Source organism: Onychomys torridus, chromosome 22, assembly GCF_903995425.1.
Source record: "Onychomys torridus chromosome 22, mOncTor1.1, whole genome shotgun sequence".
Taxonomy (NCBI): domain Eukaryota; kingdom Metazoa; phylum Chordata; class Mammalia; order Rodentia; family Cricetidae; genus Onychomys; species Onychomys torridus.
The window spans coordinates 28,410,190-28,436,906 of NC_050464.1; the positions used below are offsets into that span (position 1 = coordinate 28,410,190).

Consider the following 26,717-nt stretch of genomic DNA (forward strand, 5'->3'; position numbering starts at 1 on the left):
CTTCCTCACCTGCCTAAGGCACCTTCTGATTGGTTTAATAAAGAGCTGAACGGCCAATAGCTAGGTAGGAGGGAATAGGCGGGACTTCCGGGGAGAGCCAGGAACCCTGGGAAAGAATCTGAGGCACAGGAGATTCACCAGCCAGACTCAGAGGAAGTCACGTGTACAGTACTGAGAAGAGGTAATGAGCCGTGTGGCAGAATGTAGATTGATATAAACAGATTAATTTAAGTGTTAGGAGCTAGTTGGGAACAAGCCTAAGCTAAGGCCAAGCTTCCATAGTTAGTAAGAAATCTCCATGTCATTATTCTGGAGTTGACAGTCCAAAGTATAACCCATTACATTGGTTAGCCTGGAACTCACTATGTAGAAAAAGCTAGCCTCAGACATATGGAGATTCACCTGCCTCTGCCTCCTGAGTGCTGGGGTTAAAGGTGTGTGCCACTACTGCCCAGCTTTTCTTTTTTAATATTTGATTTGTGTAAGCGCACACGCCTGTGGGAGGTCAGAGGACATCTTGCAGGAGTGGGTTCTCTCCTTCCACCATGTGGGTCCCAGGGATAAAATTCAGGTAATCATCAGGTGCCTTTACTGACCTATCCCTCCAGCCCCAGCTTTTAACCCTTGAACCTCCTGTCTTTATCTCCCAAGTTCGAGGATGACAAACACAAGCCACCAAGACTAGCAAAGGCCACACAGTTGACCTGTGAGATTTTATTTTTAAATAAGACTTTTTTTTTTTTTTTTTTGGTTTTTGAGACAGGGTTTCTCTGTGTAGTTTTGGTGCCTGTCCTGGATCTCACTCTGTAGACTAGGCTGGCCTCAAACTCACAGAGATCCACCTGGCTCTGCCTCCCGAGAGCTGGTATTAAAGGCATGCGCCATTGCTGCCCTGCTAAGTAAAACAATTTTAAAACTCACTTTATTTTTATTTATATGTACGAGTGTGTATCTGCAGATTTTGGAGGGGGGGGGCACAAGAAGGTGCAAGATAGCCTGGAAGTAGGTACAGGTATCTGAGAGCTACTTAATGTGGCTGCTGAGAAACTTGGGTTTTCCACAAGAGAAGAACATACACTTAACAGCTGAGCTCTCTCCAGCTCCTATTTTTATTTAATTTTTTAATTGGGTTTATTTATTTTATTTATATAAGTGTTTTGCCCACATATATGTCTGTGTACCACATGCATACCTGGGGAGGTCAGAGGATGACGTTGGACCCCCTGGAACCCAAGTACAGACAGTTGTAAGCCACCACGTGGGTGCTGGGAATTAACCCAGGTCCTCTGCAAGAGCAATTAGTGCTCTTAACCGCTGAGCCATCTCTCAGGCCCCCTATTTATTTTTTGAGACAGGCTCCTGTTGCCAAAGCTGGCCTTGAACTCAGCATGTGATCCAGGAGATACTCAAACTCTGGTCCTTCTGTCAGCATCTCCTAGCTGCTGAGGTTACAACTGTTTGTCAGCATACCAGAATAGACTGCCTGTGTCTTAACAATTTATTTTTATTGATCGGTTGCTTTATTGATTGATTGATTGATTGATTGTGTGTGTGTGTGTGTGTGTGTGTGTGTGTGTGTGTGTGTGTGCATGTGGAGCATATGCAGACTGGAGTCTGTGGAGCCCAAAAGAAAACTGTCCCCCGCCAAGCTGGAATTGCAGAGTAGCCAAAGAGGCTCTCTCCATCCACTGTGCCCATTTCAATGAGGTTCAGTTCCATTTGAAATGGATGGGTCCTCCAGTGGGTTGGCCTCTTTGCTTTCTTCCTATTTCTTTATTTACTTACTTTTTTTTTTTTTTTTTTTTTTTTGGAGAAGGGGCAGGGTTTCACTGTGTAGTCCAGGCTGGCTTTGAACTCCTGACCCTCAGCCTCCTAAGTACTGGGATGTAAGCCTCTTTCTGCTGTTTCTGTTATCTCACACTCCATCACCAGCACACACTCGCCTGCCACGCCCCACTCAGCATTCATTCAATCCTATTCTCCACTCCAGAGCAGAGCTTCCTTTGGGGCTGGGTGGACCATCACTGGGCGTCTCAGCAAAGCAGCATCCTTGGGTTCTTCTGTGGGAGTTGGGATGTTGTGATCTTGGTTTGCCATATCTGTCCCACCTTGGCAGAGACAGACGTGAGATCCCAGCTCAGCCCCTTGGGGGCCTCAGGAGGGATGGGATTTTAGAATATGTGCGAGCAGATCCACAGGTTCACGTTGGAGCTCAGGGAAGCCCGGGCGATGCCTAGAGAGACGGAGAGAGGTTCAGAGGAGCATGAGAAACAGAGGCCGAATCTTGAGAGTCCATGTCTGAAGCCCTGCAATGTGACCCACGCCTGTCATCCCAGCCCCGAGGAAGTGGAGGCAGGAGGATCACCAGGAGTTCAGAGCCAGCCTGAGCTGCACACCAAGACCTTAGCTCAAACAACAAGCACAACAGGGCCGGAGAGATGGGTCACTGGTTAGAAGAACTGGTTGGCCTTGCAGAGGACCCATGTTCAGTTCCCAGCGCCCACAGGACAGCTCACAACTTGTTGTAACTCCAGTTCCAGGGCATCTGACGCCCTCTTCTGGCCTCTTTAAGCGCCCGGCCCCTACCCACTGCACACTCATAAATACATAAAAGAATTTCTAAGAAATGAAGAGTTACATTAATAGAGATGATTGTGTAAAAAAATAAATCTAAAACAAACAAATTGACAGTGAGCCCTTCTGGGCGCTTCACATGCCTTAAACACTCCTCATCAAAAACCCCAAGGGACAAAAGTCTCCATGATGGGAACTGTTTCCTATTTTACAAATGAAAATAATCCAGTGACTGGCCGGGCGGAGGTGGCGCACACCTGTAATCCCAGCACTCGGGAGGCAGAGCCAGGCGGATCTCTGTGAGTTCGAGGCCAGCCTGGTCTACAGAGCTAGATCCAGGAAAGGCTCCAAAGCCACACAGAGAAACCATGCCTCGAAAAACAAAACAAAACAACAACAACAAAAAAAGGCAGTGACTTTCCTGATGCCATACTGGGGTCCTACGACGGCAATGTGAATTTGGCTCCATGGCCAATTTCTTTTTTTTTTAAATGTATGTATGTATGTATGTATGTATGTATGTATGTATGTATGTATTTTACTTTTTTTGTTTGTTTTGTTTTTCAAGACAGGGTTTCTCTGTATAACCTTGGCTATCCTAGAACTCACTCTGTAGACCAGGCTGATCTCGTACTTAGACATCTGTCTGCCTCTGCTCCCCAGTGCTGGGATTAAAGGTGTGGGTCACCACCACCTGGTGAGCAGGAGTTCTACTATATAGTCCTTGCTGGCCTGAAACTCACACGGAGATCTGCCTGCCTCTGACTTTTAAGTGCAGGACCTCACCCAGATTTCAAATTGTTGATTTTTGTGTGTAGGCACACATGTGGCCACCCACATCCTAGCACACTCAGGGTCAGAGGACACTTTGCAGAGGCAATTCTGTCCTTGTACTGTGAGTCCTGGGGATGGAATCCCAGTCACAAGACTTGGTAGCAACTGCCTTTACCCTCTGAGCTTGCTACATCACTCATCAGGTCCTTGATCTGCACACACACACACACACACACACTTCGTGGTCCCCTTGCCTCCACATCCAGCATGCTGGCATTGCAGGTGTGTGCCACCAGACCCAACTCACACTGCTTGATGAATGGCTTATAGTCTGTTGGTTACCACGGTAACTATCTTACCCCCGCTGAGGGTTTCCCTCTGTTGCCAGCCTGCCCTGGCTCCACCTAAGCCGGCTGATGAACACACAGCAGAGCCTTTGCACAAACGTCCAGGCGGTTTGTGACCTCTGCCTTTTATTCTGCACCCGAGGCCCTCCTCCTCCAGGAAGCCTTCTCTGATCTCTCCACCCAGCTAAGTGTAAAACTGGATATGCGGCTGGTGCTATGTTGGGTCACTGTTGAGATATCTCTCCTTAACTCTGGGGAGAATATACCTATCTTTCTGAACAGGTGCATGGCTTAACTTAATAAAATTCTTTTTTTTTTTAATGTCTTAATTTCTTTCTTGTTTGTTTTTTTGTTTTTTTGGTTTGTTTTTTTTTTTTCCGAGACAGGGTTTCGCTGTGTACCATTAATCCCAGCACTGGGGAGCAAGAGGCAGGCAGATGTCTGAGTTCAAGGCCAGCCTGGTCTACAGAGTGAGTTCCAGGACAGCCAGAACTACACAGCGAAACCATGTCTTAGAAAAAAAAAGTAAAACACATACATACATACATACATACATAAAAGAAAAAAAAGAAATTGGCCATGGAGCCAAATTCACATTGCTGTTGTAAGACCACAGTATGGCATCAGGAAAGTCACTGCATGTTTTTTTGTTTTTGTTTTTGTTTTTGTTTTTGTTTTGTTTTTTTTCTCGAGACAGGGTTTCTCTGTGTAGCTTTGGAGGCTGTCCTGTATCTCACTCTGTAGACCAGGCTGGCCTTGAACTCACAGAGATCCACCTGCCTCTGCCTCCCGAGTGCTGGGATTACAGGCGTGCGCCACCACCGCCCAGTCCTCAATTTCTTTTTTTTTAAGATTTAATTTTTTATTATGCATACAGTGTTCTGTCTGCATGTATGCCTTCACACCAGAAGAGAGCGCCAGATCTCATTACAGATGGTTGTGAGCCACCATGTGGTTGCTGGGAATTGAACTCAGGATCTCTGGAAGAGCAGCCTGTGCTCTTAACCTCTGAGCCATCTCTCCAGTCCCCTTAATAAAATTCTAAAGACAGAGCTGAGCACCTCTGTACACACCTGTAATCCCAGCACTCTGGAGCATAGACAGGAAGATCTTTACGTGTTCAAGGCCAGCCTGGTCTCGGTCTATATAGAGAGTTCCAGGCCAACCAACCCTACACAGTGAGATCTTGCTTCAAAACTGATCAATAATCAAGGCAGTCGTGGCACACACCTTTAATCCCAGCAGTCGGGAGGCAGAGGCAGGCGGATCTCTGTGAGTTTGAGGCCAGCCTGGTCTACAGAGTGAGTTCCAGGACAGCCAAGGTTACACAGAAAGATCCATTGGTTGGTTAATTAATTAAAGTAAATTAAATAGGGTCAACAAGATGGCTCAGTTTATAAATAAATTAAGGGCATTCCTCTCTAGGAGCCCTTCCTTCTCTTGAGAGGGCTTCTTTGGATTTCTTCAGTAGGTCTATATTCACTCTGTTTAAAAATGTGTATGTATGGACTGGAGAGATGGCTCAGAGGCTCAGAGGTTAAGAGCACCGACTGCTCTTCCAGAGGTCCTGAGTTCAATTCCCAGCAACCACATGGTGACTCTCAACTATCTGCAATGAGATCTGGCTCCCTCTTCTGTATACATAATAAATAAATAAACCTTAAAAAAAGTGTGTAATACACACACACACACACACACACACACACACACATACAGCTGGGTGGTGGTGGTGCACACCTTTATCACTCTGAGAAACAGAAGCAGGCAGATCTCTGAGTTTGAGGCCAGCAAGTTCTGGGACAGCCAGGGCTACACAGAGAAACCCTGCTTCTACCCACCCCACCCCACCCCACCCCACGCACCCAGTTTTGGAGTGACTATACAGAGAAACACACACACACACACACACACACACACACACACACTCATGAGACAGTTTTGGAGTGATACAGTTGCCCCAGGGTTTACAGACACATTAAATAAGCTGAGATGCACAGTGTGCTTTGAGCAGAGCCCTAGAGAGTTCCCCCAGTGCTGAGCTGGGCTGTATTGGTCAGCTACCTTCCAGATGTTCAGCAGATTCCACAGGAAAGTACAGCCTCCAGTACAACACTTTTCCTCCTGTGAAGTAGCCCCCAGTGCTGTGGATCCCAGAACAGCAACCCCATCCAGTGCAGCGGATATTGTCTGTTTGTTTTGTTGAAACAAAGTTTCTCTGTGTAGCTATGTCTGTCCTGGAACTCAGTGATTCACCTGTCTCTGCTTCCCCAGTGATGGGACTAAAGGCATGTTCCACTATGGCCCAGTTTCTTCATACATTTATCTGTGATAGAGTTTAATTCATAAATTAGGCACAGTTCAAGAGTTAGGATTTTTGTTTGGTTGGTTGGTTTTGTTTTGTTTTTTGAGACAGGGTTTCTCTGTGTAGTTCTGGCTGTATTGGAACTCACTCTGTAGACAGGCTGCCCTCAAACTCACAGAGATTAGCCTGCCTCTGCCTCAGGAGGGCTGGGATCAAAGGCGTCCACCCCCACTGTCTGGCTCAAGAGTAAGGGTTTTTAACAACAAAGTAGGATTATCCTAATAATATACTGTATTTAAAGTTACTTCAAATTTATAAGTTGTTTCTTTCTGGAAATATCAAATGTGTCCAGACTGGTTGGGCGTTTGTAACTGAGCCCCCCCCTCACACACACACACAGAGGTGGGGGGGACCACAAAAAGAAAAACAGAGATTGGGGTGGGGGGCTACTGCAACCTCTGGGCTTTCTCAATTTTTTTATGTAAATGGGATAAAATGTGGCACATGCCTTTAATCCTAGCACTCAGGAGGCAGAGGCAGGAGGATCTCTATGAGTTTGAAAACCAATCTGGTCTTCATAGCGAGTTGCAGGCAGCCACTCAAAGCAAACAAAACCAACAAAATTTCTGTCCTGAAGAACCAGGGACCTCTCAGACAGTGGAGGCCTCTGCAAGCAGAACCTAATGCTATGTATGTAGCAGGCAGTTCACGATGGTGGGAATTCACGGGTGGGAACAGGATACTAGGGGCTGGGGGCAGATTCAGGATAATCTCTCTTGGTGTGGAATGGAGCCTGATGGACAAGTGGATTTGGCGAGACCAAAGGACGAAAAGAGCTCAGGACCAGTCCTGGCACTGAGACCCAAATCCCCAGCCAGTCTTCTTCCACCGTCAAGTGACGATTTGGCTCTAAGGAGCTGCGAGTTAGTGGCGGGGCAAGCCGGGCAGCCAGCGGCTTTGGAGACCGAGGACACTTTGCGTTGTTGGCTGAAGTCGCCTAAGACTCTGCTGGAGCACAGGGTGGTGTGCCACAGAGCTGGGGTAGACAGCGGAGCCGAGGGGAGAGGAGGCCTGAGGGGGTCAGAGGTTCCCCAGGATGAGCTGGAATCGGGGTAGTGCATTCGGTGGCTTTGGGGACCAAGGACCCCTATGCGCTGTGGGCTGTTGTCCCCGAGGCGCCTGCTGAAGTGCAGGGTGGGGAGGCGTGGAGTTGTGGTGAGAAACGCAAGAGCAGAGAGCTTCTAGACGCCGGGGTCCTGCACGAGCTGGATCGTAGGGTGAGCCCACCCCATGACCCCATCCCTCTGCAGACAGACTCCGCCCCCCTCCTGCAGCCGCCAATGGCCGTGCGCGGTGGCCTCCCCGCTGCCCGGGAGGCGGAGCGCGGCTGGAAGAGGCGGAGCAGGGCTGGGGTCGCCGGGACCGGAGCCCGGGAGGCGGGACCGGAGCCCGGGGCGGAGCTTCGGGGCCAGCGGGGCTGCGCACCGGGACCCCTGGGGACGGAGACGCGCGCCCCTCTCCAAGCCCACGTCGCCTCGCAGCGTCCCCGCGGGGAGGAGCCGGCCACCCGGAGTCACTAGGCGTTTCCAAAGTTTGATTCACCTCCCCGGGAGGAGTCTCCGGGCCGCGGTCCCTCCGGGCACCGGGCGCCACCCGCCTCCCAGGCCGGGACCCGCGTCTCCATCGCTCGGTGTCGGAGCCGCAAGTCGGGAGGCGCCGCGGGCCTGCGCACGCGCCGCCGCCCTCGCCATCCTCCCCGCGGTGCTCCAGCTCCCCCCCCCCCACTCCCCTCCCCGGCTCCCCAAGTTCACGAGTTACGCGAGTGGACGGACGGCGCGGGGCCCGCGCGGGGCCATGGAGGAGCCGCTAGGGTCGCCGCCCGCCGCCCTGTCGGCGCTGGAGAAGAACGTGGCGGAGCTGACCGTCATGGACGTGTACGACATCGCGTCGCTCGTGGGCCACGAGTTCGAGAGGGTCATCGACCAACACGGCTGCGAGTCCATCGCGCGTCTCATGCCCAAGGTCGTGAGGGTCCTGGAGATCCTCGAGGTGCTGGTTAGCCGGCACCACGTCGCTCCCGAGCTGGACGAGCTGCGCCTGGAGCTGGACCGGCTGCGCGTGGAGAGGATGGACCGCATTGAGAAAGAGCGCAAGCATCAGAAGGTGGGCGGAGGTCTCAGTCTGCCGGTCCGGGCAAGGGGCTCCAACTCCGTGGGTGCCATTCGCTTCTGGGCAGCCGCTAGTTTCCTTGTGGATGAGTGTACACAGTGCCTAGAGTACAAGAGAATGCTCGAGGGGAGAGAAGGAGGGAGGGAAGGAGGGAGGAGAGGCCCTGGTCGTCTTGACCCAGCGTGGAGCACTGAGTCGCTGTGTGACCTTGGGTAACTTGCTGAGGCTCTCTGAGCTTTGTCTCCTGGTCTGTCCGGTGGTGATTACAGTAGAACCCACCTACGAGGACCAAATGGGATGCAGTGGGCACAGTGCTTAGTATTATTTTATTCCAGGAAGGAAATCAGTCCCCGCCCACCCTTCTTTGTGACCAAGGTATGACACCAGATGTCCAGCCCTTCCTTTGCATCCCTTCTTAAGTCCCTCCAGAGCCCTCAGGGGGAGCGCCAGTCCTGAGCCCCCATCCCGGGCTTCGTAGTAGCAACTTTCTTCCCCGGGTGCCTTCCCAGAGTATTCGCCTGCACCCCGAGGTGCCTTCCCGGCCTTGAGCTTGCCTTTGATTCTTTTAAAACTATAAAGTGAGGATATTCTTCATTTTGCGGATGAGGAAGCAGAGGGTCGGAATGCAAAGGGATTTATCCCAGGTTACCGACGGGAGTCCCTCGGGAGATACTCCTGGGGTCTCTTCCCCAGTATGATTGAATTGGGGCACAGAACAGCTCCAAGTGGCTTTCAGACCCACCCTCTGCCCCAAGAGCTGTCATCGCCTTTGGGAGACCAGACCAGACCAGACTAGGTGCCCGGGGTAGGGAAGTGGGAGACATGTGGTTTCCTGCCCAAACCTCAGCCTAGGCCGCTTTTGATGGACCTCTCCGTCTGGAGATGGGAGGAAACTCCTTTCCTGTGGATGCTGGAACCTGTTCTGGCTTGCTGTGTGGCCTCAGGAAGTTTGGTTGGCCTCTCTGAAACTCCCTGGCAGGCCATCCTCTATTGTGTACTGTTGGAGTAGATCTTAAGTTTTCTGAGACAACGGTCAAAACTAGGTGTTCGGCCTCACCCTGAGGACAGACCCTGGGTGTGGTGTGTATGTGTGTGTGTGTGCATTATGGTCAGGCCTGGCTGTGTTTATCAACCCCCGCTCCTGTGCCCTGGGGTCAGGAAGGAAACTGTGCTCCTCAAAGCCAGCTGCATTTCCAGGGTCACACTTGGAGCCGGAAAAAGTGCCTCCCTCGGTCCTGTAATTAATTTCCAGATTCTCAGGATGGCTGGGACACTGGAGCCAGACAGCCTGGTTTCAAGCCCCACAAGTGGGCAGGGTGTGGGCTCTGGGACAGATCTCTATCCTTTCTGTGTCATGGTGCCCTCTGCTGTCATGAGACAATCTCAGTCCCCACCCTGGAGGACAGTGATGAGCACTGGGTTGGGGGCAGCCAGTGGACACAAAGGGCACAGGCCAGAGCCTGGGGCCGGCAAGACGGTCCAGTGGGTAAAGGAGTTTGTTACTAGTGGCCCAAGGCTTAGAGGTTTGCTGGGGAGACACACTGAGATGCCCCCAGGGGTGATTGATGCATTTCTACCCCCCCCCACTCCGCTCCCCCAGATATGCCACCTCTCCTGGAGGGTCTCTGGGAGGGAGGTCCTTGCTGTCCAGCTGAATCCTGACTATGGGCTCAGACCGGGCGTCTGCCAGAGGTACCGCTGGCACTTTTTCGTGTCTCCTCACAGTGCTTTCTTTCTGCTGTGCCTGGCCTGGGCCATCACAGGTCACCAAAGTCAGCTGGAATTCTCAGCTGCACCTGTTACTTCAGAATATCACCAGCTGCAGCCAGGAAGTCGGCACCGGGCACCGGCGCTTGTTTGTAAACAGCTAGAATGGAACTTCTCCTCCCCAGCCCGGGCCTCTTTGTGTGGCTTATGTGTAGGGTCACAACAGGCCTGTCCTATCTCTTCTTACAACCAGAGGCAGCTTCGAGCTATTTTTTTTCCCCCTCGATCTGTCTCCCGCCCCCCCTCCCCCTTCTCTCGCTGTAAACATGGCTGCATCCTACCCTTCCACAGACACATAGACTTACTCCACTGGGCGCATGGCTCAACCCCAGGCCACGGACCCCTGGTTCTGCCTGATTAGGCAGTGCACGCACAACCCGATGGGCATGCCATGGTGCTCAAAGTGTTCTCCTGGGTCATGTGGGCAGTACCAAGCAGAGGGAAGCCGAGTCGGGTCCTCAAGCCAGGCAGCAGGTGGGTGACAGAATACACAGAGTGGGGGCTGTGTGGGTATGCCTGTACGGAACACACAGTCTGCGTTGTTCACTCAGCAATTACACGGATAGAGTTGTAAAGCTGGGATTCAGGCTAAGCAAACCCTTTACACTCCACACCCCCAAACCCCAGATGTACTTCCGTGTTCCAGGCACCATTCTGAGGACTTGGGGATGCAAGTGGAGGTCTGGCCCCTGTGGACCTGCAGTAATAGGGCCATACCATTCCATAGCAACAGGAAGTACGTGCTAGGAGGAAACATGTGAAGTTTATTTTCACACAGAGAATGGAAACCAGTGAATCCATGACACTTTCATTCTCACAAGGATTCAGCATGAAAATTGCTATTTTCTAGTTTCTCTCTGGTGCTGCAGGTGAAATCCAGGGCCTCAAGCATGCTAGGCAGGTGCTCCTCTACCGCACCCTGGTATAAGAATTGTTTCGTACTTACTTAATTTTAGTTTATATGTATAAGTGTTTTGCCTGCATGTATGTCTGTGGGCCACATGCTTCGTGCCCACAATGGCCAGAAGAAGGTGCCTGGAGTTAGAGATGGTTGTGAGCCACTATGTGGGTGCTGGGAATTGAACCCAGGTCCTCTGGAAGAGCAGCCTAGGTTCTTTCTATCTCTCCAGACCCAATAATTTTATAAAAAAATATTTTTTAACTTTTTTTTTTTTTGCTTGAAACAGGGTTTCTCTGTGAAGTCCTGGCTGGCCTGGAACTCTCTCTGTAGACTAGGCTGGACTTGGACTCAACAGAGATCCACCTGCTTGTGCCTCCCTAGGATTACAGGCATGCATTGCCATGCCTAGCCTGCATACAATTTTAATTTATTTATTTTTTATTTTTGAGACAGGCTCTGATGTATCCCAGGCCAGCCTAGAACTTGTTATACATCAGAGGATGACCTTGACCCTCCGATCCTCCTGCCTCTACCTCCCTGGTGCTGGAAATATGGGTGTGAACCACTGGGCCTGGGAATGGAACCAAGGCTTTGTGCATGCCGGGCAAGCACCCTACCTACTGAACCACAGCCCCAGGCTCAGGTTCCTTTTTTTTTTTTTAAGTTAAAACATTTTATTACATTTATTATTGTTTTTGTTTTTTTTTATTTATGGCCAGGAGCTACACACACGGAAGTCAGAGGACAAGTCACAGGAGTCACTGTGTCCTTCTACCATACGGGTCCCTCCCTGGTCAAGTCAGGCCTGATGAGAGTGGGCCCCCGTTCTTCTCGTAACCTCACATTTGGAATCTAGCGTGTATTTCGCCCATACTAGCTAGCGTGAGTGCATATATGTAAAAATAAACAGGGAGGTCCGCTTATGATTAAGTGCCGTGAAGGAAGTAAAGCAGGGATCTGTGAGGGAAGTTCCTGATGAGACATTGCCTGCGCTGAGGACTGTGTGAAGTGAGGAGCCAGCCACAGAGAGGTCTTACGGGGAGGCCCATACCCACAAGCAGACACACACACCTACACATAATTAAAAATAAATCTTTGGGAAAAAAAAAAAGGAAAAAGAGAAAAGGACTGGGCTGTAGCCCAGTTGGTAAAGTGCTTACCTAGCATGCATGAGGGCCTGGGTTCGAATCCCAGCACGGTAGAAACCAGACCTGGTAAGCATGGCTATAATCCTAACGCTTGGGAAGTAGAGAAGGTCAAGGCCAGCCTCTTCTACATAGGGAGTTTGAGGCCAACCTGGGCTACATGAGAGAAAAAAAAAAAACCCAACTGTGGCTAAAATCTATCTTCATCTCCTGTGGCCGATAACATTACAGTACTAATGATTCAGATGTGTTGTAATTCGTGCAGTGGGTCACTGAGGTACAGTGGAGCAAGGAACCATGGGTAATAACAGAAAACACCAACGTGGACAGGACTGGGTAACCGTCCTGGAAGCCAGGAGTCAGAAATGGGGTGACACTCTACAGCTGGACCTGGTGCAGCCTGTTTCAGGCTGAGGCAGGAGGATGGCAAGTTTTAGGCCAACCTGGGTAACTTTGTGATGCTCTGTCTCAAACAATACACAAAGGGCTGGGGGAGGGTGCTTGAGGTGTGCAAGGCCCTGGGCACTGTCCCCAGCACCAAAAACTATAATATTAAAAAAAATAAATCAGGGTGTCAGGGAGGCGCCATTGATTTAGGATGCTCTAGGGGAAACCTTTGCATTTTTCACCTTCTATAATCTGCATCCCCCCCACACTCCCACAACTCCACACCCCTGCCTATGGCCCCCTCCTTCACCCTCAGAGCCAGCATGGAACATCTTCCAGGTGCTAACCTATGCCACGGCCTCTCACTCTGACCCCTGCTGACTTTTGACTAGAACTCTGTGGTCACATCGACCCACCAGATCTTCTTGAGGTCAAAGTCGCTTTTGCTGTAGAAGGTGACGTATTGTTGGGTTCTGGGGACTAGCATATGGGCATCTTTGTGGGGGCCATGGTTTCATCTGCTTAGCTGGTTACTCCTGATGGCCACTCAGGCCACTCCGTGTTCAGCCTGTCCCAGCTGGGGTTAGAGGAAGGGTCTGACCCCGTTTCCAGGCCACCCCTGTGTGCAGGAAGGTCCCTGACCATTACTCCCTCACTTCCCTGCCTGACCTGACACTTCACTCTGCTTGTGACCTTGAACCAGCTGTCGGGGTACATAGTCACGGGACACAGTTTCCAGACAGAGAAGATGGGATGGGGAAACATCTCTAGATGAGGGAGGGAGGGATGGAGGAAGGGAGGATGGTGCTGGATGTCTGGCCACCTAGCCAAACTGTAGGAGAAATGGGTGGCCACGTCCTGACCGTGCAGGCACCTTCTGTGTCCCCAGTGCCATTTTAAACCCTTCCCATCCAGCTGACTATCTCTTCCCAGCAGTCCTCAAAGGGACACACTATCGTCATTTCTCGGTCATCCACGGTTTAAAGAACTTGCCCAAGATCAGCTGTTTGTAGTAGGAACAGAGTTCAAGCCTGGGTTGGCATATCCAAGCCTGGTGGTACAAGCCTGTAGTCCTAGCTACTGGGGAGGTTGAGGCAGGAGAATCAAGACAAGGTCTGCCTGAGCTACAGAGTGAGTTCAAGGTCAGCTTGGACAACTTAGTGAGACCATGTCTGAAAAGAGGCCAGCAGATGTGGCTCAGTGGTAGGGCACCTGCCTAGAATCCCCCAGTGAGGGGTTAGGGTGTGACTCAGTGGTAGAGCATCGCCTAGAATCCCCCAGTGAGGGGCTGAGGTGTGGCTCAGTGGTAGAGCACCTGCCTAAAATCCCCCAGTGAGGGGCTGGGGTGTAGCTCAGTGGTAGAGCACCTGCCTAGAATCCCCCAATGAGGGGCTAGGGTGTGGCTCAGTGGTAGAGCACCTGCCTAGAATCCCCCAATGAGGGGCTGGGGTGTGGCTCAGTGGTAGAGCACCTGCCTAGAATCCCCCAGTGAGGTACTGGGGGTGTGGCTCAGTGGTAGAGCACCTGCCTAGAATCCCCCAGTGAGGTACTGGGGGGTGTGGCTCAGTGGTAGAGCACCTGCCTAGAATCCCCCAATGAGGGGCTGGGGTGTGGCTCAGTGGTAGAGCACCTGCCTAGAATCCCCCAGTGAGGGGCTGGGGTGTGGCTCATTGGTAGAGCACCTGCCTAGAATCCCCCATGAGGGGCTGTGGCTGTTGTTCAGCTGGAGAACACTTGTCTAACATGTGTGAGGCCCTGGGCTCCATTCCCAGCACCTCAATACAAGCAAGCCTGTATTGACAGGACTCAAGTTGCTGTCCCTCAGCTTGGCTTGTAGCCAAGGCCACCGCCATGGTGCTCCCCAGCCTCCTGTACGCCTCTGAGCGGTTGCTTCCGGGCTCACAGTTGTTCAGCTGAGAACATTTGCATCGCCTCTGAAGCAGAACCTGTGTGCACTAACCATCACTCCCAGTGCCTCTCAGAGCTCTGCCCAGAAGCCCCAGGTTACCTCTGCCACTGTGGATGTGCCCATTGGGACATTTCATAGAACTGGCATTGCGGACTGTGTGACCTTTTTTTATTTTATTTTTTTAACCTGGCTTCTCTTCTTAGCGGGTGTGTGTGTGTGGGGGGGGGATTGTGTTAGCAACATTTCGTTCCTTTTTATGTCCAGATGATAGCCCATTGTCAGGATAAGTCTGTTTGATTTATGTCTCCTGGGCTGGGGGACTCTGTCTGGGCTTTTTTCTGCTGTGAGCAACTGTGGCTGTAGACCAGCAGTTCTCAACCTGTGGGTCATGACCCCTTCAGGGGGAATCAAAAGACCCTTTCAGCAGGAGTTGCTTAAGACCATCAGAAAACACAAATATTTATGTTACGATTCATAACAGTAGCAAAATTACAGTTATAAAGTAGCCATGAAAATAATGTTATGGTTGGGGGTGTAGTTCACCACACCGTGAAGGACTCAGTGTTAGGAAGGTTGAGAACCATTGCTATAGACCTCTGAATGCATACATGATCATGTAGGTGTGGGCCTATCTTGTCTTTCCTGGATCTTTATTTTTTTGGTGGGGGAGGGGTGGCCCAGGCTGGCCTCTAACTCACCCTAAGTCTCAGCTTCTTCTTCTCAGCTTCTTCTTCCTCCTTCTCTTCCTCTTTTCCTTTTACCCAAGACAGGGTTTCTCTGTGTAGTTCTAGTTATCCTGGAACTCACTCTGTAGCCCAGGCTGGCTTCGAACTCACAGAGATCCGCCTGCCTTTGCCTCCCAAGTGCTGGGATTAAAGGCGTGCACCACCACTGCTCAGCTCCTGTTTTTATTCTTTTTGATAATGTGTGGGTATGTCTGTGTATGGGTGTGTACATGTGAATGAAGGTATTGGGAACAAAACTTGCTTGCATCCTCTGTTAGAGCAGTTCACTCTCTTAACCTCTGGGCCACTGCTCCTGTCCTTTTTGAAATTGCATAGATTTTTTTTTCCCTGAGATGTTCTTATAGTCTAGGTTAATCTCTTAACTTGAAGAAATCCTCCTGCCTCAACCTCAGCCTCCACAAACAGCTGGTAATGGACTAATCTCACTAATTTTCTTACATGTCTTTCAAACCTGAAAGTTTTGGTTCCCTAGCTGAGGGAAACTGAGGCTCTGAGTGAGTGGTTATTGCAAGCTGCTGGGGCTGCCTTGAGTAGATGTCTTTCCCAGAGGGCAGAAGAACCCTGGCACTGTGGCCCTGTCACAGGACCTCTGCAGCCTCTCTGTGCCTTGAAGAGGTGACTGGGGAATGTCGGGACTCCGTAGCCAGGGATGGCTTATTCACACAGCTGGAGAACACAGGTGTGGCCCGGACAGGGACTGAGGGCGCACACATCAACAGAAGAGACTCTATGTGGCTCTGTGTGCCACCTGCTGCTTCTCTTGGGTAAAGGGAGTGGCTCCAAGTCCCAGAAACTGAGCCGTTCTCCGGATGGGCAGGTGAGATCCTGGCTGGCTCTGACCCCACTCTGACCCCTGCTGTCACCCCTACAGGAGCTGGAGCTGGTGGAGGATGTGTGGCGGGGCGAGGCGCAGGACCTCCTGTCCCAGATCGCCCAGCTGCAGGAGGAGAATAAGCAACTGATGACCAACCTCAACCACAAAGACGTGGGCTTCTCTGAGGAGGAGTTCCAGAAGCAGGAAGGTGAGCCCCCCCCCCCCCCCCGTCCCAGTGATCCCCATGACCACTCAGGCTGCTGCCTCTATTCTGGAGCCCTTAGCATCCGTGGGCAGATGGGACTCACATGTTGACTCTCAGATTACAGATGTGGATGTGGATGTCCAGATTACAGATGTGGATATGAACTCAATTAGCTCACAGTTGATGTGAACTCAATTAGCTGTCATGGTTTTCTGCCCTCCTGCATGGTTCCTCTGGGCCCTGGGACATGTTGGACAAGCCAGACCCTGGCCACTGGAAACTTTGAGCATAGCGAGGATGGGCAGCAAATACGTGAACAGTACATAGATGTCTTGTTTTGATGTATGGCAGCTGACACTATGTGAGAGCTGAGATGGGGGCATAGGGTAGCAACTTGCGGTCGCTTTAGGTCCAGTCATTGGGATGGTCACAGTTCAACCCTAATGGAGTGGTACATGGAGTCACTCCTTAGTGCCATGTACAGGTGGTACATGCCAAGGCCCTGGGGTTGGAGTGGTTGAGGGAAACCTAGAAGGCCAGGGTAAGAGAAGCTGGTCGCGGCTGAGGGAGGCTGGAGATACGATCAGAGGGGTCCAAGGTTGGGGTTGTTCTCTGTGTTTAGAGATTTTGGCTGTGGTCAGGACAAGGGTGACTAGCAGGCAAGTGAGGACAGCAATTCTGATTTGATTGGCACTGGAGGCCATCAGTCACCATCTGTCCCATAAACTTATCTGGGATTTTCATACCTGACTCTCTCCTGGGGTGCCACCACTGCCCGGCTTGTTTTGTTTTTGAGTCAGGGTCTCATTGTGTAGCTCTGGCTTTCTTGGAATGTGCTGTGTAGACCAGGCTAGCCTCCAATTGACAGAGCCTTGCCTCCTGAGTGCTGGGAGTGCACTACTAACCTGGCTGCTGGCTCTTCAGCCTGAGCAAACTCCTGGCTGTCCACAGGAAGCCCCACCCTCTGGTTTGATGGACAGGAGTGGATTGAGATGAGGGCCCTGTAGAATTTGTGGTTACAACATTGAAAGGATAAAGTATGGGGCCAGGGTTGTGGCTCAGTCAATAGAGGCCTTGCCTAGCATGCACGAGGTGCTGGGTTGGATCCCAGGCATTGCACACACCAGCTGTGGTGGTGCACGCCTGTAACCCCAACAGTCAGGAGGTAGTGGCAGGTGGATCTCTATAAGTTCAAGGCCAGCCTGGTCTACACAGCATGTTCCAGGATAGCCAGGGCTGTAACACAGAGAAATCTTATCTCAAAAAAAAAAAAAAAAAGTAATAAAACAATTAAAAAACAAAACAAAACAGACAAGGGCCAGTGGGCACAGTGCTTCTGGCTAAGCCTGGCAACATGGGTTTAACCCCTAGGTCCCACACAGTAAAGGGAGAGAATGGACTCTTGTGCATTGTCCTTTGACCTCTTCACAAGTGAGTGTGACATGCACATGTGCACACGCACACAGCACATACATATACACATACACAGAGACAGACACATGCATACACTACACACATACACACAGACACACACATATACACATACACACAGACACACACAAAAAACAAATGTAATAAAATTCAAAACAAGGGGCTGGAGAGATGGCTCAGAAGTTAAGAGCACTGGCTGCTCTTCCAGGGGTCCTGAGTTCAATTCCCGGCAACCACATGGTGGCTCACAACCATCTGTAATGAGATCCGGTGCCCTCTTCTGGCCTGCAAGCATGCACGTAGGCAGAACACTGTATACATAATAAATCAATCAATCTTTAAAAAAATTTCAAAACAAATGAAATAAGGTACCAATAAGGACTGAAGGAAAAACAACAGCTGAACCCTGTCTGGAATTCTCTTCTCCTGGGTGTCCCTTGTGGAGAAGTGTTTGGTGGATTAGACATCGGAGTGTTGCTGTGAGTAGATGCTCTCTGGAGCCAGACTGCACAGCTGTGACTCTTGACCCCGGCACTGACTCGCCGTGTCATTGACGGACTCACAAGACCTTTGTGTACCTCTGTTGCCCAGTTTGAAAGGGACAAAGCGGTAGTGGTACCTCTCTCATAAGTTTCTCTGCCTTCCTAGTTTAGTGTTTTCTAGGTCTGTCTATATTTTAGTGATGTCAGTGGTTCCCTGTCTCTTTTCATAGCTGCATACTATTCCATTTCATAGCCGACCATGTCTGTCAGTCATTCACAGACGGGACTTTCTGGTTGCATCCACTTTTGGGCTGCTGTGAACATCTTTTGGGTGTTTGTAGGAGACCTCGTTTCAGCTCTATGGGGTCCAAGTCTAGGAATGGAATTGTGGAATCATTTTATTTAGGGAAAAAAAAATCTTGGTTTTGCCTATGATAGTCCTACCATTCACCCAGAGGCCTCTGGGGGTGATCCGGGAACCCCACTGCCCACTCAGAGGCCTTGGGCAGCTCTGAGCTGCTTTCCTTGTGGCCCCTTCTCTCTGGGACTGTGGCTTTTCCCTGCTCCCAGACCCTGCTGACCCGTGTGGACCAGCCTCAGGTGTGCACAGGAGATGGGCTTAGCATTGAGTGTGCCCAGCTTCCACAGAACCTGCTGGGGAACTGGCTATGTTCTCCACGCCTGCATCCTCCGCCCGAGCAAAGAGGCAGGCAGATGCCAGGCTGCCTGCAAGGTTATTTTTATTTTGTGGAGAAACCATGGGAACACAGCAGAGACCAAGTGTTCCCCACCTACTAGAGGAACAGGCATGGGGCAGACAGTGCCCTGGGATAAAGAGGGCCGGTGCTGGTGACCTTGAGTGCCAGTCAGGAGTGACATGGAGCAGGGCTGGGGGCCAAGGGCCATCTGAGGACTCAGGTTCAGGGGTCAGATTTCTGTACAGGAGAGTCACGGGGAAGAGGAGCACTCGGAGGACCTCTCCCTACGTGGGCCCCTGGATTTGTGAGTATGGGGGCTGGAGAGATGGCTCAGTGCTTGGGAGCACTGGCTGCTCTTCCAGAGGACCTGGGTTCAATTCCCAGCACCCACACGGCAGCTCATAACCGTCTGTAACTCCAAGATCTGACCCCCTCACACAGACATGCATGCAGGCAAAACACCAATGCATATAAAATAAAAGTAAATAAATAAATAAATAAATCCCCTCTAGTAGCCAGGCATTGGTGGCTCTCATCTTTAATACCAGTACTCATACTTTAATACCAGGAGACAGAGGTAGGAGGGTCTCTGTGAGTTCAAGGCCAGCCTGGTCTACAGATGGAGTTGCAGGACAGCCAGGGCTATATAGAGAAACTCCCTTCTAGATCTTTCTTGAATCTGTGCAGCTGTAGAGCTGGACACACAGGGGGCTGTGAATTGGCTGTCCAGCACAGACCAGAAGGGGTGCCGAGGGACTCGTGTGGGTCTGCCAATGGCCCTTGGGCTCTGGGGGAGTGACTGTCACCAGGAACAGAGCAAAGCTGGCCACGCAGTCATTTTTGTTGTTTCTTGCAGTTTATTTTGTTTGTGTGTCTGCCTGCATGTAGGTCTGTGCACCATGCGTGTGCCTGATGCAGCGGAGGTCAGTAGAGAGCGTCGGATCTCTGGAACTGGAGTGAAGGTTGTGAGTCACCGTGTGGGTGCTGGGAGCTGAACCCGGGTCCCCCTGCACGAGCAGCAAGGGCTCATGACCACTGAGCCAGCTCTCCATCCAGCCCCCTCTTTGTTTTTTTATTTTTGTTTCTTATTTTGTCTTTTGTTGTTGTTTTTCGAGACAGGGTTTCTCTGTGTAGTTATGGTACCTGTCCTGGATCTTGCTCTGTAGCCCAGGCTGGCCTTGAACTCACAAGAGATCCGCCTGCCTCTGCCTCCCGAGTGCTTCGACTAACGGCATTCGTTACCACACGCTGCTTCACCAAATGCCTGAAAGGCACCTTCTGTGTGGGAGGCCTGCTGCTCAGTACCTTGCCCGCCTCAGCCATGGTCTCTAGTGGAGGGGAGCTGTCCTGACTGCCCACCAAATCCTGTGTCCTAATAGTATGGTGTGCGTGTTGGCTCCACCCATTCTCCAAGCTGCTACCATCCAATTTTATGAATTTGGAAACAGAGGCAGAGGAGAGCCCAGAGCCACACAGCCAAGTGTGGCTTACAGGGTTCGTGTGAACTTTGGAGGCTAACCTCTAGGCCCCTGTGTGGGGTCATTTTTGTTTTGTTTTCGACGCAGGGTTTCTCCGTGTAGTTTTGGAGTCTGTCCTGGATCTCACTCTATAGACCAGGCTGGCCTTGAACTCACAGAGATCCGCCTGGCTCTGCCTCTGCCTCTGCCTCTGCCTCTGCTGGGATCAAAGGCGTGCGCCGCTGGCCTGTCGTGACATTATTGTGTCAGACGCTGTGAAAGTGAGACAGTGGGTGGAAGAGCTTCCCTGTGGGGGAGGGGAGCCATTGGGCTGAGGGGGACCAACGAGAGGAATCTTGTGTGCAAGGATCGGAAAGAGGTCAGAAGGAAGAGCCTCAGGCAGACGGGAGAGAGAGGGAGAGACGGCGAGGTAGGAGCGTGCTTGGCAAAACAGGAAGGCAGGAGCAAGCACAGGGGTGTGTGGAGGGTCCGTGGGAGGCACAGGGTTGGGGGGGGGGGCTCTGACCCGCTTGCACTGCGACACCATGTGGGGCTTAAGCGGAGGGGAGGTGGCTCACCTGCGGGTCTCGACTTCACCCAGGCATGTCCGAGCGTGAGCGGCAGGTGATGAAGAGGCTGAAGGAGGTGGTGGACAAGCAGAGGGATGAGATCCGAGCCAAAGACAGGGAGCTCGGCCTGAAGAACGAGGATGTCGAGGCTGTAAGTGAGCCACGCTAATCTGCGTCCACTCTCCTACTTCATGGCAGCAGCAGGAGCAAAGGGTCTTGCATTCAGAAACCAGGGTGTGAATAGAGGGGGCAGGGGGAGCTGGAGAGATGGTCCCACGGTTAAGAGCACTGGCTGCTCTTCCAGAGGACTCCAGTTCAATTCCCAGCACCCCACGTGACAGGTCATAACTGTTTGCAACTCCAGTCTCAGGAGATCTGACACCTTCTGGCCTTCACAGGCACCAGGCACACACGTGGTGCACAGACATACACATAGGCAAAACACATATCCACATAAAGAATAAATAAGCCGGGGCAGTGGTGGCACACGCCTTTAATCCCAGCACTTGGGAGGCAGAGCCAGGCGGATCTCTGTGAGTTGGAGACCAGCCTGGTCTATAGAGCGAGATCCAGGACAGGCACCAAAACTACACAGAGAAACCCTGTCTTGAAAAACTAAAGGAAAAAAAAAAAAGAATAAATAAATCTGGGGGTGGGGAGCCCATGTGTGTATCATTCCTTGTCAGCAGTCATAAAAATAGAAACAAATTTGAAAGCTGTTTATGCTGTGCATGTTCTACTCAAAGAGGGTTTCCCTTGTGCCGTACGCAGCCTGGTTTCCTGTACGTGGCAGCCTCACTCCATGCCTGTTTCTTTCTCCAGCTGCAGCAGCAGCAGACGAGGCTGATGAAGATCAACCACGACCTTCGGCACCGGGTCACAGTGGTGGAGGCCCAGGGGAAGGCCCTGATTGAGCAGAAGGTGGAGCTTGAGGCAGACCTGCAGACCAAGGAGCAGGAGATGGGCAGCCTTCGGGCAGAACTCGGGAAGCTTCGCGAGAGGCTGCAGGGCGAGAGCGGCCAGAATGGGGAGGAGGAGGCCGAGGTAAGCAGCAGGCTGGTGCTGAGGCGGTGTGGGAACCCGAGTTGTGGGCCAGGATCACGTGGGAAGAACCGCCTTGTTTTCCCCATTTTACCCAAGAAGGTAGGAGGCAGAGAGAGAGTGAGAGTGTGTGAGAGCGCACCCTGTTAGCCTGAAGACACACAGCTGGGCATGGGCAGAGCTGGGCCAGAAGCCCAGGTTGCCAGCATTTGAGAGAGGGCATGCAATTCAGTGATGGTTGCTGAGCTTCATTCATACATTCATTCATCATTCATTCATTCATTTGAGTGACTGTTAACTGTGTAGCAGGCATAGAGAGTGGGATGGTAAGAACTGCCTAGCCCTGGCTGCTGTCCCATGGAGCATATGTTTATAGGGACTGGAAGCTCTGGATGGATACCCAAGAGAACTGAACCTGGGTCCATGTAAAAAAAAACCTGTACAGGGGCCTGGAGAGATGGCTCAGCAGTTCAGAGCACTTGCCGCTCTTTCAAAGGACCTTGGTTCGGTTCCTAAACCCCCACATTTGGAAGCTCACAACTGCCTGTAACTCCAGCGCCAGGACATCTGTTGCCCTCTTCTGGCCTCCGTGAGAATCTGCACTCATGTGCACATACGCACATTCAGGCACACACATACACACTTAAAAAAGATAAAACTTGTACAAGCTGGCTTGATGGCTCACTCCTGGAATCCTAAGACTCGGGAAGGTACGGCTGGAGAATTAGGAGTTTAGGATCACCGGTAAACTCTGTATCAAATTCTAGACTAACCTGAGCTGTGTGAGATCCTATCTCACAAGCAAAAATAACACCCAGGAAGGCAAACTACACAGATTCTCACAGTAGCATTACTCATCAGATCTGACAGATGGAAAGAACGCCCGATTAGGAAGTGAGTAAGGAAAGGTAGCCATCCTTATTCCACACCGTGGAATATGACTCAGCCCTGAAAAAGACTTGAGTCATGTGCACGCTCTACCCGAGAGGTGAACCTTGAAGAATTCATGACCAGTGAATTCAGACACAGGAGGCCACAAGCTGTGTGACGCCCAGGTATCTGAGATTTCTGGATTGGGCAGATCCAGGACAGAATGTAGATGGATGGGGTGGGGGCTGGGGCAGTGGTGAATGGCTAATGGGCACAGGGTTTCTTTGGAGATGAGAAAAAAGTTCTGGAATTAGACCGTGGTGGTGGTTGCACACCTCGGAATAGTCTGAAAATCCCTGGACTTTATTCTTTGAAGGGTAGATGTTGTGGTAGGTGGATTACACATGGGTGATTTTAACATGTATTTGGTGTGTGTGTGTGTGTGTGTGTGTGTGTGTGTGTGTGTGTGTGTGTTCTCGTGCGTGTACCACAGTGTGTGGAGGTCAGGGGACAACATTCTGTTCCTTCTGCCGTGTGGGTTTGTCTGGGATAGGCTCAGGGGGCTTTTCCAGGAGGTGATTGGCAGAATCGGTAGGGATAAAGGAGGAGAAAGGGGAATGAGTTCTAGGCGGGAAGAATGACCTGTGCAAAGGCCCTGTGGCAGGAGGAGCCCCGGGGGCATCAAGGTGAAGTTGGCTGGTGTGCAGTGAAGGGGAGTGAGAGGCTGGCTGTGTGGTCCAGGTGGAAGTTGGGGCCAGGCCCACAGGCTCCTAAGGGAGAGGAGTTTGTGTGCATCCGAGGGGTTGGCAGGTGCTGTGAGGGGGGAGGGATGGGGAGGAAGCTCAGGAGTTTATAGCCTAGTATAGAAGAGGACTAGCCAGGAGATGGTGGTGCTCACCTTTAATCCCAGCACTCAGGAGGCAGAGGCAGGTGGATCTTTGTGAGTTTGAGGCCAGCCTGGGCTACAGAGTGAGTTCTGGGACAGTCAGGGCTACAGAGAGAAACTTTGCCTCGAAAAAAAAAAAAATTAGGGAAGGACTGAGCCCCAGCATGGCCACCCTGGAGAGGAAGAGACTGTCCAGGTAGTGAGACATTGTGCTCACTTGTGACTCTCAGGAAGAGCTGGTAACCAGGGCTTCCAGCAAAACCTACACTTGAGAGGTGACCCCTGAGGCAGTGTGTGACAGGGTAGGGGGAAAGGTGAACGGAGGCCTGGTGACAAGCCACACCCCGGGCTGTGGACACTCAGCCCTGCTGGGGGTGCTAAGAAGTACACAGGGTCTCTCAGCTGCCTTTCCACGGGGTGACACGGGGGACATTTATCCGCTAGGTCCTGCCTCAGAGTGAGCCCCACTTACTCTGAAGATGCGAACAAGAAGGAAGAGGCAAGCCGTGAGCACTGGAGGCCTCCCTGTCCGTGGGACAGAGCTGTCAGGAGGCTCGGGGTGGGGCTCGAGAACCCCAAAATAGGCTCGTAATGTCAACAGCTGGCATGGTATCCAAGGCACAGCTTTTCTGCCGCTGGCGGGGGCGCGGGGTCAGGGAGGAGATGCTGGGCTTTCCATAGGTAGGACGTGAGACCGAGTCCCCCAACAGACACAGAAACAGTCAGGGCTCGTGTTTTCTTTCCCTGGGTGTATACTGTTTAATGTTCACATGCCTCGCTAGTCACCCCCAAAAAAGCAGATGAACTTGCAGGCAACCGAGTTCCATCCTGGGAAGTCTTTGCCTAGGGGATGAATCTGGGCCAGCTGCTTCTGAAGTACTAGGATCTGGGAAGAGAAGTAGGGAAGAAGCCATCTTTACAGGGACAGGATTACAACCTGATTTCGGCGTATAGTGTCGTGGAGTCAAGTTACGTGTTGAAGGAGAAAGAGAGAGAGAGACAGAGAGAGAGAAAGGGAATTTGATGGTCGAGACAGCTTCAGGGACAGAACGTTCCAGGTGCCCGGAGGATAGCAGCAGGAATTCTGACTCAGGCCTTTTTGGGTTTGTTACCTCTAAGTTGGTATCCATTCACGGGTGGGCTCTTGCTATGACGTGGTCCCTGATAGCAACCTGCTCAGCCAGCCTCTTCCCCAAGAGTCCCAGAAGAAATCTTCAGGCTGGCTCATCACTGAGTCAGCCCTGTGTGGAGAGACCTAGAGAGACCTAGAAGACAGGTACTGTGACCTCCTGAGTCGCTGGCTGCTGCTGTAGAGGGGTCCCCAAGCCAGGTGGATACCAAGTGGAACTCTGGAGACTTTTAGGGGCAAATACAGGGGTGTGGGTGGGTAGGCCGGGGTCACAGCTGCCCTCTGGAGCACGAGGCGGTTGTGAGTGCCATGCAAGCTCTGAGCTGCAGCAGAAGTGCATGGGGGTCCCTTAACATGGCTTCTGCAGGTGTGCTGAGCCCTGGGGTTTTATGGAGAGCAGTCAGAAGGGCAAGTGAGGTGTGGCAGGCAATAATACAGGCCTGAAATGAAAGATGCATAGCAGGGAGAGAGAAGGCGCATGCCCAAGACAGAGCCACTAGGCCACACTCAGGGGGTGTCCCTGCCACTCTTGCCCCAGAGACTCAGGTCTCTCTCCTTCTGACCAGGCAGGGCTGGTCTAAACCTGAGTCCCCGAGGGCATCACCCTTAAGAACCATGTGATTCTCAGCCCTGCTCCAGGTCTCTCCCTTAAGGAGGACATTTTGCACCAACTGGCCGCAAAAGCTGGTTTTACCTTCCCTTTCTGGCAGCTGAGGAGTAGAGAAGAGACAGAGAGAAGGGCTGGGAGATGGCCGCCGATAAAGTGTTTGCCATGCAGACTCGAGGACCTGAGTTTGGAGACCTGAATTTGGATTTCCAGTACAAAAAGCCAGATGTCGCTTATGCCTATAATGCCAGCACTGTGGAGGGGCTGAGACGGGGTGTCTAGGGCCTGCATAGCCAGCCCGTCTAGCAGAATTGCTGAGCTAAACAATAAATAAATAAAGTGGAGAGCAATCGAGGAAGATACCTGATGTCAACATCTGGCCTCTGTGTACATACGAATAGAAAAAATAGGAAGAAATGGGGCATAAAATCAAGGCTGCCCATGTTCTGGATCACTCTGCCTGGTTGGCCTCAGTGTGAAGTCCAGGGTGCTTGTCAATCAAACAGGGTTGCATGAGACCTGAGGCTTCTGGGAGATGAAGGGGACAGCCCTGACCCAGTGGTTCAGGATTTTATACTACCCACATAGAGAAATGTGGGGGTTGGGGGAGAGGGGCAGTGAAGTGGAGGGGCATGGCAGGCTGGCCCTCATCCATCCAGAAGGTTCTCTGGAGCACTCACACTCAGTGGCAGAGTGCTTGCCCTTGCATGGGGAGGAGGGGGAGGTAGGGACAGGTCGGGTGGGCAGGTTTCCAGTGGAATGTGGAGCAAGCTATTCCAGGCAGGGAACAGCCGGGAACCAGGCTGGGGAATGCTGCGTGTGGCTGGGTGCAGTTCAGTCCTAGGGCAGGGCTGGAGGAGGGAGATGGGAGCTATAGAGGAATTTGGAGCTGGAGAGGAAGCTCTTTTTTTTGTTTTTGTTTTTTCTTAGTTTTGTGAGACAGGGCTTCTTCACATAGTCTGGGCTCTCCTGGAACTCACTCTGTAGACCAGGCTAGCCTGGAACTCACAGAGATCCCCCTGCCTCTGCCTCTCCCTCTGCTTCCCAAGGACTAGGACTAAAGGTCTGCGTCACCATGCCCAGCTGACCACACCTGGTTTATGCAGAGTCAGGGGTATTGAACCCAGGGCCTGGTGAATGTTGAGCAATCGCTCTACCCAATGAGTGGTATACTGAGCTCCTTCGTGGTGTTTTTGAGATAGGGTCTCACAACGTAGCCCAGGCTGGCCTCAGACTCCACACCTGCCTTTCACACTGTCCTTCAGTTTGACTCCAGTAGACAAGATCCCTCTGTAGACTTTGACATAAGACTCTGAGAGGTATAACTCATGAACCACAGAATTCGGCCATTTTCAGCGTCCGGTGAAAGGCCTGGGTTCCAGCTTCAGAGTTGCAAAATAAATCACGATGCGTGGCATCCAGTTAATTTCTAGGAAGCAGGACCTCCGATAAGAAAGTGTACAGGGCCAGGCATGGTGGTGCATGCCTGAAGTCGCAGCACTTGGAT

At 51.7% G+C, this 26,717-nt stretch overlaps 1 protein-coding gene across 1 annotated transcript in view; it reads left to right on the plus strand.

Moving 5' to 3' along the window:
- Positions 1-7,366: 7,366 nt before the first annotated feature.
- Rilpl1 (Rab interacting lysosomal protein like 1) overlaps positions 7,367-26,717 on the plus strand; it is a 34,968-nt gene continuing 15,617 nt past the window's right edge. The window contains exons 1-4 of the mRNA XM_036172032.1: positions 7,367-8,160; positions 15,893-16,043; positions 20,710-20,828; positions 21,500-21,721. Coding sequence (XP_036027925.1) covers positions 7,852-8,160; positions 15,893-16,043; positions 20,710-20,828; positions 21,500-21,721 — 801 coding nt within the window. The 5' untranslated portion in view covers positions 7,367-7,851. The remainder of the gene's footprint in view (positions 8,161-15,892; positions 16,044-20,709; positions 20,829-21,499; positions 21,722-26,717) is intronic.